The sequence below is a fragment of the Serinus canaria genome, chromosome 1 (genome assembly GCF_022539315.1).
Source record: "Serinus canaria isolate serCan28SL12 chromosome 1, serCan2020, whole genome shotgun sequence".
Taxonomy (NCBI): Eukaryota; Metazoa; Chordata; class Aves; order Passeriformes; family Fringillidae; genus Serinus; species Serinus canaria.
This window is the reverse complement of record NC_066313.1, coordinates 50,239,936-50,255,294: the sequence shown is the minus strand read 5'-3', so window position 1 is coordinate 50,255,294 and position 15,359 is coordinate 50,239,936. Positions and strand designations below refer to the sequence as shown.

Genomic DNA, 15,359 nt, shown 5'->3' with positions numbered 1-15,359 from the left:
CACACTGTGGAACAGACCTCTCTTGGACAGAGTTGGAGCTGTCCAAAACAGAGTCATGAAATAAGAATGATGAGTACCTGAGGTCACTGTGGACACTCTGTGCTACACACACACACATTAATCTGGAACAGCATTTAGCCAAGAAGTGGGAATTAAATGAACCTGACATAAATAATAAGACCATTTGATTATCACTGTCACCTCTAATGGATCATGTCAGCTACAGAACAGCTGGCAAGATGTACTGTGCTCTTGTTCATGTACTAATAAGCAGCTCTGCATGGGTGGTGCTTTACTGACATTGAGAGCTTGTACAAACCTTCACCCTTTGTGCTGCTGGTAAGGATGCCTGGCTGCTCTTATTGTTAGCCACTATTATTTGTGTACTATTCAAGAGCCCATAGCAATAGAACAGAACCCTGTCACAAATTAATGGGTCTCTACTAACTGGAAATGTGAATGCAAAAATGAATTTTAAGAAGTTAATTTTTCAAGCAACATGAATGGCCTGACAGCACTTTATTACAGCAATGTTTTTGAATCCTTCCCCCTCCCACGGTTTAAAAAGCTCCTGCAATAAACATCAGCAGATTAGCTACATCCAGCATGGCCTTTTTGTTTTCAATTTACACATAAAAAATTAAATTTACAGAATGGCTGAGAGCAGCCTGGCCTAATGGAAAACATCCCTGCCCATGGCAGAGGGATTGAAGCTAGATGATCTTTAAGGTCCCTTCCTCAGGGGAGTTATGAGTGCTGCTTATGTCAGTCACTTTCACATGGAGATATATTCATGGTCTGCATAAACCCAGTTTGAGGCATAAGCAGCATTTCTATCTTTAAACTCTACAAAAATCATAGCACGAGGTCTGGCCCATAGTGAAAACTAACAGCACTTTGGCAAAGCTAGCAAGCAATCAAAAGTATTACAAACTGCTTCACAAAAATCAGATCTGAAAAGCAGTTCAAAATAATGCCTGATGCTTTTAAAGCATCAGAAGAATGCATCATTATTAAAACCAAGCTATTTCTGATTATCCATAGCAAGGGTTCCTTAGATGTGGATATGCTTCATACGTCTATTTTTTTCACATTTACTGTCTTACAAATGGCCCTCAGCTCTTTAGATGAATTTCTAAGATGTTTAATAGCAAATATTTACTAAAATCTGGGTGCTTCTCCTGTAAGAAGTCACATGGTTTGATCCTCGAATTGCAAAATGACCTCATGATTCAATAGGTAAGACAAAGAATACTCCCCAATCCCTTTTCATTTCAAACTTTTCATCAGACAGCAGCGGATTTTTATCACAGCCAAGTCTTCTGAAGATACAGATGCTGCACTTCTCAGTTCACACTTTACCTTTGAGACAGAATTCCACAGGGGGAAGTCCAGTTATTTAATGGCCAGATTGTCCCAGACTTACTTCTTGTCAAATATCATGAGCAGGGAAAGGGATTGTGGACAGTGATCTCACTCCCACCATATGAAGACTACTTTCAAAGTCTGCAAACAAATTTATCTCTTGTGCAAAATCAAAGTGAAATTCTCTCCATTAAAATGATCAAAAGCCTCTAGGGTTGTTATAGCTGTTACCACATCTGGTATTTCTCAGCCATGAGACACTGACAGTTCCCACTCACAGCCTCAGGATTGCCTTTACAGTAATAAGCAGGAGGACCTGCACCTGGTCCTTTTATTAGTGGCTATTTGTATACATTCAAAACCCTTCAAAATCTGCTTGCCAGAAATATGTAACCACTTCAGAGAGATAAAGGAGACCAAATCCATACTCCAAAAACATGCAGTAATAGAATCTTCTGTTTTCTTCCTCAGTACACACATTTTCTTATTTGCAAACAGAACTAATTTTAACCTGGCAAAGGTTTCTGTAAAAAATTACAAGCCCTCCTCGCACTACCACCAAGGGTCCTGAACCTGCTGTAAAAGGAAAAAAGGTTATATTTAAGTAATTATATTACATAAGAAAGTAGTTTTGATTTCATGCAAAAAGGTTCTTGCGACTTTGAACAAGTCCCTGAGAACTTTGCATCATGTGTTAATCAAGCTCAAACAAGACTGAGCGGACAGGTATATAATATTGAAGGGAGGGGAAAAGTATCAATTGGGGAAGGCATTCAGAAGTGTTAACATTAGTCCCTGCAGGTTAATGCCTCAATTGCTTTCTCTAGCCAATGAAGCGATAAAGGCTTCTCAGAGAGTCATTCAGAGCTAAAGATTTGTTTAGCTACACTGAATCTCTCTGGAGGACTTCAACTTGTTAACTTCAGAAGCAGCCTGCAGAGATTAGCCCCAGAAAGATCACGCTTGCTTTTGTGAACACTCCCCAGTATTTATTTACCTTCCATCAGCAGCTGAAATTCACTACAGAGATGCACTGTTGGGTACACGGTATTGAACTCAGAACACTGTACATTGCACATGGACTGAAGTTCACCCAGCTGGAGCTTAGCACTCCTGCTGGAATCACTGGAACAGTATCCACAGCACTGCTAGGATGACTGCAGGACTGAATTTTTCCAAGTGCCCCATTGAAGTGCTGCTCTGTTTGAAGGCCACCTGGATGCTGCCCTATAAAGGACTGCTGTGCCCCAGTACCTTCAGAATCCACTCACTGTGCAGCCGTGCTGGCACAGCTCCTTCTCACTCTGACTGCTCCTTGTACCACTGGAGCCGCGGTGGGAGCTGGGCTTTTGTGATCGAGTTAAACACAAAGAATGAGGATTCTCAACTTTTGAGAGCTATTGTCAACTATTTTTATGATTCTCACATAGTAACAACAAGAAAGGAAAATGGCCTTCTCATCTCAAACACATAATAAAGCTGGATTTTGTGACAAGAATGCAGGGAAAAAAAACCCCATACTTCTGACAGAACTTATTATCAGGGCCATTTTCTAACTTCTCCTGTTCTACTGTATTTCGTCAGATCACTGTGCTTTCCCTGAAAAATGTCCATGATATCTTCAAATTTTATCAAAATAAATATGAATATGAACTGGTATAACTCAAAAGAACAGTTAGAGATACTTGAAAGTTTTGGCGGGACCTTTCACAATTTATGCTTCCACCAACATTTTTTCACAGACTACTTTTGTAGCATAGCTCAGCCATCCTTTTATAAATGTAGAATACAGAAAAAAAGACTCTTCAAATTAAGTTCAGCAAAGATGCAACAAAGTGAATAATAAACACCAAAAAAATCTTTTCTTTAATAGCATTCAGGTTATAATCAGAGCTGAAAGCAATACAACTGCCAGGCAGATTTCCAAAGTACACCATAAAATACGGACAGACAGCCCAGTACAAATCTGGCAGCACAGCATTTCCACAATGTTCTAAAAACTCCCAAGCCCTAGAAACCTGTACAACCTATACAACCACGTCAAACAAGACTTAACAAAATGAACTTGCAAAGGTTGAGTCAACTTGGTAAGACTGCTAAATGTGTTTTAGCACTGAAATGGTCTCCTTAGCAAACAGAAAAGCCATGGTCAGATTTTAGAGACCATACTGAGACAAAGGTGTAATGAACAGCGTACTAAAAATACTAGTTATTTTTCCAAATGAACAAATTCTTAGCATGTTACATAAACTACCTGCAATGCAGTATGTCAAATACTTTATGCTCTGTTATAACCTAAGGAACAGTGTGAGAAATGTTAGCCACCACAAGAAATAATTTTTACATAACCCTCAATTATGTAAACATTAGAACATCCTAGTTTCAAAATGCAGTTAACCATGATTCCCTTTCAAAAACACTGCACCTTTAGATAGGAAAAAAAAAGATTCCTGTTTATTATATTCCAATATGAGGTGCTTTCTCAAGCATTCAGTCAAGAGATTTGCAGCTAAAAATTGCAAGCAATTAATTTTGCTCATAATTATATTGTGGCATTAGACTAACGAAAAACAAGGCACTCTGCCCTTTGGGGCAGTGTTCTGTAGAATTCTGCATAATAACTATCTTTTGGCTCAAAATTAATCCCAAAGCATGCTGAATAATTAACGGGAATTGTTTTTAATTATTATCAAACTCTAAGAATAGGAGAGGAACAACGTTTGCACTTTTTCATTTAATTGTTTATTAAAGTAAAGAAAAATACAGAATTTTGCAGGTTATCTTAAAGTTGGAAGCTGTTTATAGGCAAATATTGATTTCTGGAGAGTTTTTATTTCTCAAGCTTACACCCACTCAGAAGGGCATTTTGTAGTTCTGCATTATCTGACACATTATCTGAACATCTTTCTAAAGCACAATGATTGCACAGGATAGTTGTACTTGTGAGAATACTCATTTAACCAAGCACTACAATACCAATTGTTCTTTCTGATCAACTCAGTAGAACAGAAAAAAATGCAATATGGTAAGATTTTGCCAAATACATGAAATCGCAGCATAGACAACCAGTTCAAGAAAAGCAGCAATTTCTCTAGTTAAAATATACAACTCATAGTGTACACATGGCAATTTCTAATCTGAACAAAAAATATTTCAGTGAATTCTATGCTGCTTTCTATGTAACAGGCAACAACAAAACCAAGACTTCTGCATAGAACCAGCATTAGTTTACTGAAAAAGGAATGACATATTTGACCAGTCTACACATTCCCAAATTACACTTCAATCCTTCCCAGCTGATGGCACTTCTTGTGAGGAGACTAGGTCTGACAAATTCTCTGAAACTGAGTTTAATTTAACTTCACAGTATGTCAAAATGAAGTCTTAAAACACAGAAATCTCTGTATTCTCCTTTATCTCAGATACTTGCAGCAATTAAACCTTGGAATTACTTTGGAACATTTGGCAGCTGTTTACTTATTTGAATAATAAACTCCTGAAATTTCCCCTCTACTTGAGATCAATACTTGAGCCAGGTGAAAGCTGCTCCCCTAAACACAGATATAACTTTAGGAAAAAAAAAAAAAAACAGGAAAAAACCCAACTTTTAGCACACACTAGGAATAATTTCTTTGTAGTAATGTCATAACACAGTTTTCCCTTTCATGAAGTAGGCTCAACAATATCCAGTATTTTAAGTATCTATTGATGGTGGCTGTGTTTACTCTTGTGGCATCAATTAGACCTGTAGAGAAGTCTGTCTTTCTTACAGCAACATAAAATGCAATCAGCCTTTTCTACTAGTCAGGGAAGAATCAGTGCACGAGTTATTGTACTTTAAGAGGAAAATGAACCCTTATCTCTGTTTCCAAAGAAAAAATCAAATCCTGGGAAGTCATTTCTGCTTGCTTTAAAAAAGTCCAATTCATCAGTTGCATTCTGGAGTTCCAAAATATATAGACTTCTGCTGCACATCAGTGTCACCTACTACCCCGCTTTCAGGAGATGTTATGACTCCCAACACGATCTCTGGGAATGAGCCGAAGATCTGAACCATGCTTTAGAAACACATTTCCTAAACAAAGAAAGAAAACAGGATGTATTACTAACCAAGAAAATACAATGTTTCCTCAACAAACACATTTAAAAGATAACAGTGTTAAGTCAGTGTTTAACAGCTTCATAATAATTCCTCTGACATACCAGAAATAAAGTTTTCATGCTTCCACATTAATTTTACCTTGCCTCTCTTTTTCGAAGGAGCTCTTTATTTGAAATGAAAATGCTAGGCCTTACAAAGTGCAGCCTTTCAACCTCTGCAGTTTCACACTCAAATGCCTCATTTAACTTAGAAGCCATAATGATTCCAAGAACAGACAATGAAGTTTTACTTTTCCACAATTATTTTGTTTTCTTGAAATCATTCATAGTTTCATTAATTTTGAGTTCTCTCCCTGGTTCAGTACTTACCGACTTCTAACTTCAGAACCTCAATTGTACTTTTCTTCTAGAAAGGTTCTCCAAATGTCCAAGCATAAGTTAGTCTAATTTTAGTATAAAAATCCCCTTCAACTTTATTTATTCCTGTATTGTCTTAATTATTATAGTTTTTTAAAGAAGACATAATAAAAATTACAAGTTTCTAATATTTAGATGTGTTGATTTTTTAAAAAATGTATTCAGGTCGCTATTTCCTAATTAAATTCAACATTTGAAAATGAAACCACATCACTAAGTGATGTATTTCCTTAACAATATATGGAATATTTACTTTTTTACTTCATACTACTACTGCACATAATCAACTATATTTGATTCCTTATTCAACCTTGAATTAACTTCTAAACAGAGTAATTCTATTTCTCTCCCAGGCATCCCATTCCAGGGATGGAGAGTGCTCTCACAAATAAGATTAAGATACTTGACATCCATTTAAATTTTCTGTGTAGAACAAAGCTACCCTTTTTTGAACTCCAGCAAGAGGATCAGGATCAAAATCATTGTTTATATTCAACATAATGACCCTTAGAAAACCAATTCAAAATAACATGTTATCAGAAGACATTCTGATCTTACAGATCTGCCAAGACCTGGTTTTGAAGAGATCTATAAAACCCACTGAATGCAAACCTGTCACCCTAGCAAAACAGAGAACTGCCTACTAACCTTACTATTCTAGACTGGAAACATTCTTTTGTAATGGCCATCATAAAATTCTGAACATTTTAAAACAGCCTCAGCTGCAACTCATGGAGACAGTAGCTCACCTCACCTTGGTCTGTTTTCATCATTAATATTACACTGGTTTTATTAAAGTTATAGCATACTACTCCCTGAACTATCAAGGATTTAAAATTGAAATCAATACAAGGATTAAGTGCTAAGCCTAGTTCTTTCAGCTTTCATTTCCCCTGCTCCATGAAATCATGTAAGGAAAATGAAAGTCATACTTGAGTGCTTTTTTTCAGAAAGGAAGGGAAATTGTGCAACAGTACAAAACCTCTGAAATCCCCAGGGATTACTAAAATTTTATTCCTGTGTATCTTATTTTGGAAGTTTTTGAAGACTAAAGTAACTGTAAAACGTGTAGGAACTCATGACAAAACCTAAAACGCAATACAACCTCATGTGCTATACATTAAACAAGAGAAAAATAACAAGTTTTAAATACTGGGATTCATCCACAGTAACTTACCTGCTGTCTGTGCAGGGTTTATTCCTATACCATCTAGGAAGAAGGAAAAAAAGAGAAAAAAGAAGATGAAACAGACATATTACAATTTATTACATTAAACTTGCAGCTCTAAAAACATACCAGCAAGATACAACTTTTACATCAGGTCATCATGCTATTTCCTATAGCCAAAAAATGGGAACTGACAAGAAAGCTTCAGCATAGAGAAATCCAAGTTATATATTTGGACAAAACTGAATTAGTGGTTTAGTATCTTCACCCCATGCATAAGAATTTTAAATAATGCTGCAATATTATAAAATTCAATTTGTAGTAAGTAGAGTTTGTGAAACATGAGACAGTACTGATTTTAACAATAACTTTCACTGGAACCCTCAATACAAAAACTATTAAAAATATATATGAACTATATTCTTACCATTTGTTATAATGGCACTTGTTGCTGCAGGAACTTTGAACTAAAGGAAGCAAGAGTAGGACAAAACAGCGTAAGAGACACAGTTAAAGCAGAAAATATATGGGTAATATTAAAATTATAATTTTAGCTGGTTCACATACAAAAAAAAAAATTAGAAAAGAGGTCCTTGAGATTTATAAATATAAGTAGCTTTAATGGAAATGGATGACTATTTCAGTAGTAATTCCACAAATGTAATGGAAATTTTTTTCTAACTATCGTGAAAATGTACACCTGAGACATGTACCAGGTTTACATCCAGTGAATGTCTCTTAATCTTTGCGTGCTTAACCTGAAACAACATGATACATCCCTTCAAATTATGTGGGCAATTTAAACACCTAATGATATAGGATTCCATGTGAAAGATCAACACACAGAAACCAAAGAACACACTACCCACATTTTCCCTTAAGACTGTTTTTTTATTCTATCCCATATAGCTGCTCTCAATACCTTCCACAGTAAAAAACTCTATGTCTTCCTAAGGCAGAGATTACTAGAACTGAATGTGAAGAGTTTCCTGATAATTCTGAAGAATTTCCTGATATTTCACATAAGAAATTTCAGTATTAAGTATTGAATAGCAGTACCTTTTAATTTTCTTCAGTCAAAAATTTTTAAATCACTGCTATAAAATTGTTAATTACAAAAACAGAAATCACCTCAATGCCATTTATACTGATGCATAAATTGAGCAAGGATCACTAAGTCTAGAATTCTGCAAGTTCTGCCAGGCCCCCACTGAGACCAGTAAAGCTTGTGACCATCTGTGACCAACAGCAGTTCCTTGAGCTGAATTAACCACTGCATTTTTATCATTAAAAAAAGCTTTAGCTTTCAAGAACGTGCAAAATGTTAAAAACCAACATCATCACTCTCTACTTACTTCTTCTGCAGCAAACTTGAGGACAGCTGTGAAAGGTGTGCTCTCAGGCACGCTTAACCTGAAATTACAACACAAGTAAATACACAGCTGCCAAAACAAACCGAAAAGGAACTTTATTTGCTGTTAAACTACTGACTGAAACTTCCCTTTTACCAATGGAAATACTTTTGCCAATGCTGTGCAAGATCTGTTCAAGGGGCGAATAGGTCCCCGGGGGGTGTGAGATGCTTCAAAAGAAGCATTTTTTGTAGAGAACATGAACACCTTTAAACGTCAGCAAATGTGGCAAGTCTCAGGAGGCGTGGGATTAAGCTCCATAGCAATGTCCTCTCCAGGAAGAGAGAACTCGGCCTCAAGCTGTGGCAGGGATGGTTCAGGTGGAACATCAGGAGAAATTTTTCACTGAAAGTCCTGTCAAACATTGGAACGGGCTGTCCAGGGTGGAATCACCGTCCCTGGAGGTGTTCAAGAGAAACCTGGAGGCGGGCCGTAGTGCCAAGGTCTGGCTGACAAGGCAGTGATCGAGCAAAGGTTGGACTCAACAATATCAGAGGTCTTTTCCAACCTGAATGACTCTGCGACCCGGGGAAGATGCGCACAGCAGTGGGGCAAAGCCCCGAGAGCAGGGCTAACCACGGACATCGCCTGTCACTCCACACACGGGAGGGGGCCAAGCGCCGTTCCCGCTGGCGGAATGCCCCGCCGGGATGGCCATTCAGAGGCCATTCGCGACGTGCCCCGTCTTCACTTCCCACCGCCCCACGCAGCGCCGGCACTCACACTTTGTAAGGCAACCGGGGGTCCGAGGTGAGCGTCACTTTAAAGGTGACCTTGGACCTGTGGAGAGAGCAGAGGGTGAGGGCTGGGTGAGGGAGCGCGGGGGCTGCGGGACCCCCGGGCTGTCGGTCGGTCCGTCCCTCCCTCCCTCACTCACGCACATGGTGCTGCCGGGGCCGCCGCCGCTCCCACCGACACGTCAGCGCCGCCCGCAGCACGGGGCCCTTCCCCGGCCCTGAGCTGCCCGATGCACGCCTGGCCATAGAGGAAGGATAACATGCCCTGCCGATCCGCTATGAGGCGGGGGGCGGCCGTGTTCTCCCTCAGTGCCTCACTGCAGCTGGGAAAGAGAGAGTCTTAGGGGTGGGCGAAGCGCAGCGGAGAACGGCGGGGAGGATTTCTAATGAGGCAGTAGCTCTGGCTGTTCCGCGGCCGAGGTAGGACCCCAGCATCGGGACCCGGCGCTTCCGTAAGCGCTGCAGAGAGACGCAGGCGGGCCGAGGAGGGAGTTGGGCTGGGACCGGGGGATTGGCGGGCTGCGGTCACACAGGGAGTATGTAGGGGTGGGGGGCTTTGGCAACCGGAGGCCACGTCTGGTGTGCCGTGTCCAGTTGTGGACTCCTCAGTGCAAGAGGCTCCTGGAGGGAGTCCAGCGCAAGAGTGCAAAGATGGTGAGGGGTCTGGAGCATCTTAGGAGAGGGAGAGAGGAGAGGAGAGAGGGGCCTGTACAGCCTGCAGATATGACTGAGAAGGGATCGCATTAATGCATATAAATACCCCAAAGACGAGTGCCAAGACAATGGTGCCAGACTTCTCAGTGGTGCCCAGCGACCTCCTGGTTTTCTGCTCCTCCGCAGTGGGTGAGGAGCCATGGGCAGGAACTGAAACACAGCAAGTTCCATCTCGACATGAGGAACAATTTCTTAACATTGAGGGTGACAGAGCTCTGGAACAGGCTGCCCAGGGAGACTGTGGAGTCTCCCATTCTGGAGACATGTGAATCCCGCCTGGACACATTCCTGTGTAATCTGTTCTAGGGGACCCTCCCGTGGCAGAGGTTTGGAGTAGATGATCTCCAGAAGACCTTTCCAGCTCTAATAATTTTGTGATCCTGCTTTGCTCTATGGTCTGCAGATGTTTGTTAAAAGTTATGCGGGCAATGGTGGATGCAAACTCTGATTCCTATCCCCTTAATATTTAAAACTGTTCACATCTTTCTTGTGATGAGGGAGCTAGAATAGGAGTTTTGTTTGGATAGTGATGGATACTTTTATGGCAGAAAAACAGCAGGTTTCACTTTTGTTTGTCTGTGACTTTTGACAAATCGATTTCTCTTTAATAAGGTGCCGTGGAACTGCAATTTAGTTTTTGTCTTTAATAGTCACGTATCTGTTAATGCAGGTGATGACTGAGTTTTCAACTCTGATATGTCAGTATTTTCCTTATAGAAGATATTTTGTCTGATTTCCCCAGTTTCTGCTGTCTGCAGAAAGGACAGCATTCACTGCAGGTGAAGTGCTTGGTGTCACACACTGCTTGCCAGACTGGTGATGGCAAAGCATTTATTGGGTTTACCTTCACTGGGGGTCTCATTAGGGTTAAGATAGGTGCTGTAGAAAAGGTGGGTGATACATTGGAGTCATTAATTTTTTTTCTAAGGACTGGCTTCTTGCCCAGGTATGAAATCCAGCTTTTCACTCTTGTCCTGTTCTTATATGAACATAGCCCAAACTGAAAAAAAAAAATTAAAAAACCCAAGAATTTCACTATCAGTTTGTCCAATGGCATTCATATTTCCCAGTATTTCTTACATTTATGTCTCTGTGTCTCTTTCATAGCTGCACTGAATTTGGGGGTTGTACACATCTTGTAATCCATTAATGAACTCATGGCTTTTTCATCCCCCTGTTTTCAAGAAATCACACCTGAAATTGGAGCTAATTAATAGTCATCTCTTAGTATTTAACCTTGCATTTAGCTAAATGTCATCCTATATTTATCAATGCCCTTTTCAAAATCAGTTTTTTTCAAAATCAGTTTTTTTATGTATGTATGATGTTATGGCTTTGGCTTATGTAGCTCTCTTATCTGCAGATTGCATTAATTCATTGCTGTCTCCTGTTTTCCAAGGTGTTGAATGCAGATGTGAAATAAAGTACTGATCTTTTCAGCACTTCATTTCTGGCCTCTTATTACAAGCACTTCCCCTCTGAGGAAATAACAGATCCAAATCTTACTGTTGTTGGAACTGGACTGTGTTTAGTACCCAGATTTACTTGGTTAAATCCAGTTTGAGCATATGTGTACTATAGTGCTGAGAACAGTCTAAATCCAGGCCTGGCTAGTCCTGTGTTCTGGCCACGTGATCTTGTCCTCTGTCAAGCAAAGAAACCAACACTTGTGACCAGGTAAAGGATCTGTTCAGGATTTGGCAAAATCCTCAAAAATTTCCTTTTAGGTGACTTTATGTGGATATCCTCAGAAACCACCAACAAAGAAGGACATGAGGAAGCACAGCTAGTTGGTAGTGATCCTGTTCTGCACCTTAGGTCAGCTTGAGATGCTGTGGAGCTGTATTCTGAGCAGGCATCAAGAGTTTCGTGCTAATGCCAGGGGGTGGTGGGCTGACCCTAGCTGGTTGCCAGCTTCCCAGGGAAGTTGCTCTGTTACTCCCCTCCTCAGCTGGGCAGGGGAGTGAAAACCTGAAAAAAGGCTCATTGGTTGAGGTAGGGACAGGGAGAGTTCAGTCACCAGTTACTGCCATGGGCAAAACAGACTTGACTTGGGGAAATTATTTATCACACTAGAGTGAAAAGTAAAAGGAAATCTTAAAAATACCCCTCCACCACCCCCTCCCTTCTGGACTGAACTTTCACAGAATCACAGAATTTCTAGGTTGGAAGGGACCTTTAAGATCATCGAGTCCAACCCATGTTCTAACAGCTCAACTAGGTCATGGCACTAAGTGCCTCATCCAGTCTTTTTTTGAACACATCCAGGGGTGGTGACTCCACCACCTCCCTGGGCAGATGATTCCAGTATTTGACCACTCTTTCTGTGAAAAACTTCCTCCTCAATTCTAGCCGGTATCTCCCTTGGCACAGCTTGAGACTGTGTCCTCTTGTTCTCTCTGTTGTTGCCCGGAGAAAGAGATTGACCCCCAGCTCACCACAGCCACCCTTCAGGAAGTTGAAGAGAGTGATAAGGTCACCTCTGAGTCTCCTTTTCTTCAGGCTAAACAATCCCAGCTCTCTCAGTCGCTCCTCATACGGTTTGTGTTCCAAGCCCCTCACCAGCCTTGTTGCTCTCCTTTGGACACGCTCAAGCATCTCAATGTCCCTCCTTAACTGAGGGGCCCAGAATTGGACACAATACTCAAGGTGTGGCCTTACCAGTGACAAGTACAGGGGAAGAATGACCTCCCTGCTCCTGCTGGCCACACTATTCCTGATACTGGCCAGGATGCCATTGGCCTTCTTGGCCACCTGGGCACACTGTTGGCTCATGTTCAGCCGACTGTCAACTAGCACCCCCAGGTCCCTTTCCACCTGAGCACTGTCCAGCCACACCGTCCCCAGCCTATAGCGTTGCAGGGGGTTATTGTGGCCAAAGTGCAGGACTCGGCACTTGGACTTATTGAACTTCATCCCATTAGATTCTGCCCATCCATCCAACCGTTCCAAGTCCCTCTGCAAAGCCCTCCGTTCCTCTAACAGTTCGACACATGCTCCCAGCTTAGTGTCGTCTGCAAATTTGCTAATGAAAGATTCTAAACCCTCGTCCATATCATCAATAAAAACTTTGCCTCAGAGTTCTCTACCTCTTCCCCCTGTAAGGTCCCTTTCACAAATTACTCCAGTGTGGGTCCTTCCCAGGGATCACAAGTCATGCCGGCAAACCTACTGTGGCACCTGGAGCCCCTCCTCCCACTCCTCCACTGACCTTGGTGCTTGCAGAATGGTTTCTTTCACATATTGTCAGTCCTTTCTCTGCTGCTCTGTGGTTTTGGGGTTTTTTTTCTCCTTCTTAAGTCTGTTGTCCTAGAGATGCTGATGGGCTGTTGCTGATGGGCTCAGTTTTGGCCAGCAGCAAGTTCATCTTGGAGCCATCTGGCATTAGCTCTGTTGGACATGGGGAAGCTTTTGACAGTCTCACAGACATCACTGCAGCCCCTGCCACTACCAAAACCTGGCCATGCAAACCCAGCACACAGGGTCAGGATCTTCTGATGTAGAGTCAGGCATCCAAGTGATTTCATGTTAGGAAGACCTTTTCAGTGCTGCAAATTCAGAATTTCCCTATGCTGTCTCAACCTGTTCAAAGAGCTGGCAGGGTTGATTTTTTTTTCTTTATGAAAATTTACAGTGAATAGAGGAAGGAGAATGTGTGTAATTTTTCTGTTTTAATTGGGAGAGTAATGGGACTCATCCTGTATGCAAACAAGCCAGGGATGGTTTAGAGAGTTACATTTCACTAATGGCTTTATATACCAACAACATTCTCTTCAACACCAGAAAAATTGGTTCATTTGTAAGAAAAGTCTGCCTTTTTTTTTCCTGTGAGTGAAGCCAGAGAAAAAAAATTAAGTCCTCATAAAATTTGTTTTTTCTACAGCTCTTAATTACCCAGACTCAAATATGTTGTGTTACAGCAATGAGACCTAACTTTGACTTTCCTAGCTGTGTAAATGACAAAAGGAATGACAATTTCAGCAATTAATTAAAACAGTTGGGATCTGGCAATATGTAAACACAGTTGTTCAACTGAAAGCTTTTAGGTTAAGGAAGTGAAGGAAAAAAAATTACAAACCAGAAAATAACAATATAGCCCCTTGGATGCTGTGAATGTTACTGAGATGAGCTAGAATACCTCTGACAACTCTTTGGGCAAGACCTTCCAGTTGTTAATAGCGTTGCAAGAGAAAATAACTGCAGTAAATAGAAGCTGTTCATCCCACATGCCTATATTCCGCCTGGCTGGGCCTGGTGTAATTGAGTTGAGAAAAATAAGCAGATCAATAGCCACAGCACAGAGTAGAAAGTACTGGAAAACTGAGTTTATTGTTATTTAGCCTGCTTTTATTCTTCCCAGTTTGTTTCCTTTCCTCCCTTGTGAATAGTCTGTTAGCTACAATATATTGCTGAGCATTCAAGTAGAGCTGCCCCATGATACAGAACTGGGACTCAAATTTTCCCATTCCTTCAACGACAAGTCAACATGACCAGTTTGGAGTCTGGCCATAAAATTAAGCATTAAGTGTTTGTATTTTTGAAAGATTTTTCTTTTGCTTCGGAAGCAAACAAACAGACACACTGTGACTTAAATCTTCTAATCCATCTTACTTCATATTTATTTCTATATTCTAAAATCCCAAACTCTTAAGTTTTTCACCCTGTGATACTACACACTTCTAACCAACTACACACCCTAATCCCAGTACTATCAATCAATTCTGGAAGCCTTCCTCACCGCCTCAAGTCAAATGCAGTGTTCTCTTGTGGGTCTGTGCCTTGCAGTACAGAAAGTTTAAAATTCTCAGCATCCAGAGTTCCAACAAGCAGGTACTATAAAGTTAGATCTTGGCACCAGCATACTTTTCTTCTATGCTTGCAGTGAATTAAATAATGAGCATTGCCAAGCAATGTGTTACAGGAGGGAGAGGCAGAAGAAATGCAGCATTTCTTCAACCAACCGCTTCCATACGAAGCACATGGAACAGTCTGATTCCTTCAGCTCTTAGTGAGGCTTGGATTTCACCAGGGGGATTGAGTAACTCCCTTGAAAAATGACAGGTTCTGTTTTTTACCTCCACTTTTGCATTGCAATCTGTTCCTGGCCTTCAGACTACTTCTTGACCAGTCTTTCTACTTGGGGGACCCAGCAGTGAGTCAGTTCAAATCAGCAGAGGACATGGATGTTTCCCTGCTGATTCAAAGCATTGAATGACCTCAGGGAAAGGTCTGAGCTGACACAGCAGAGGAGGCAAGGAGATCTTCCCCTTTTGTCAGCAGGAAATCACAGGATCATAGAATTCTTTAGGTTGGGAAAAACCTGTAAGATCATTGAGTCAAGTGTTAACATGTTTGGACTTGATGGTCTTAAAGGTGTTGGGAATAAGGTTTCCTCTTGATACCATTTCCTATAGTCGAGATGCTGGAGTCTTCCTTTGGATGGTA

At 40.9% G+C, this 15,359-nt stretch overlaps 1 protein-coding gene and 1 pseudogene across 2 annotated transcripts; both read right to left on the bottom strand.

Moving 5' to 3' along the window:
- Nucleotides 1-3,201: 3,201 nt before the first annotated feature.
- Nucleotides 3,202-9,477, bottom strand: UFM1 (ubiquitin fold modifier 1). Of its 2 annotated transcripts, none has more exons than XM_050976972.1 (6): nt 9,341-9,477; nt 9,187-9,243; nt 8,407-8,464; nt 7,479-7,518; nt 7,061-7,093; nt 3,202-5,440 (listed from the first exon to the last, which is right to left on the bottom strand). In XM_050976972.1, exons 1-6 carry the CDS (start codon nt 9,460-9,462, stop codon nt 5,364-5,366), a joined length of 387 nt encoding a protein of 128 aa, XP_050832929.1. In that variant the 5' UTR covers nt 9,463-9,477; the 3' UTR covers nt 3,202-5,363. The 2 variants fall into 2 exon arrangements, with proteins under 2 accessions (XP_050832929.1, XP_030090801.1); XM_030234941.2 differs by having other exon boundaries at nt 9,345-9,420.
- Nucleotides 9,478-9,506: 29 nt separating this feature from the next.
- Nucleotides 9,507-12,968, bottom strand: LOC127059779 (uncharacterized; annotated as a pseudogene).
- Nucleotides 12,969-15,359: the final 2,391 nt, after the last annotated feature.

What these genes read in the sequence shown, in the direction of transcription:
- UFM1 (XM_050976972.1), bottom strand. Translation starts at nt 9,462, where the DNA reads ATGTTATCCTTCCTCTATGGCCAGGCGTGCATCGGGCAGCTCAGGGCC. An exon ending in CCCCGGTTGCCTTACAAAGT is followed by an intron (nt 8,465 to 9,186) that starts GTGAGTGCCGGC and finishes TTGTAATTTCAG; the next exon opens with GTTAAGCGTGCCTGAGAGCA. An exon ending in TCAAGTTTGCTGCAGAAGAA is followed by an intron (nt 7,519 to 8,406) that starts GTAAGTAGAGAG and finishes TGCTTCCTTTAG; the next exon opens with TTCAAAGTTCCTGCAGCAAC.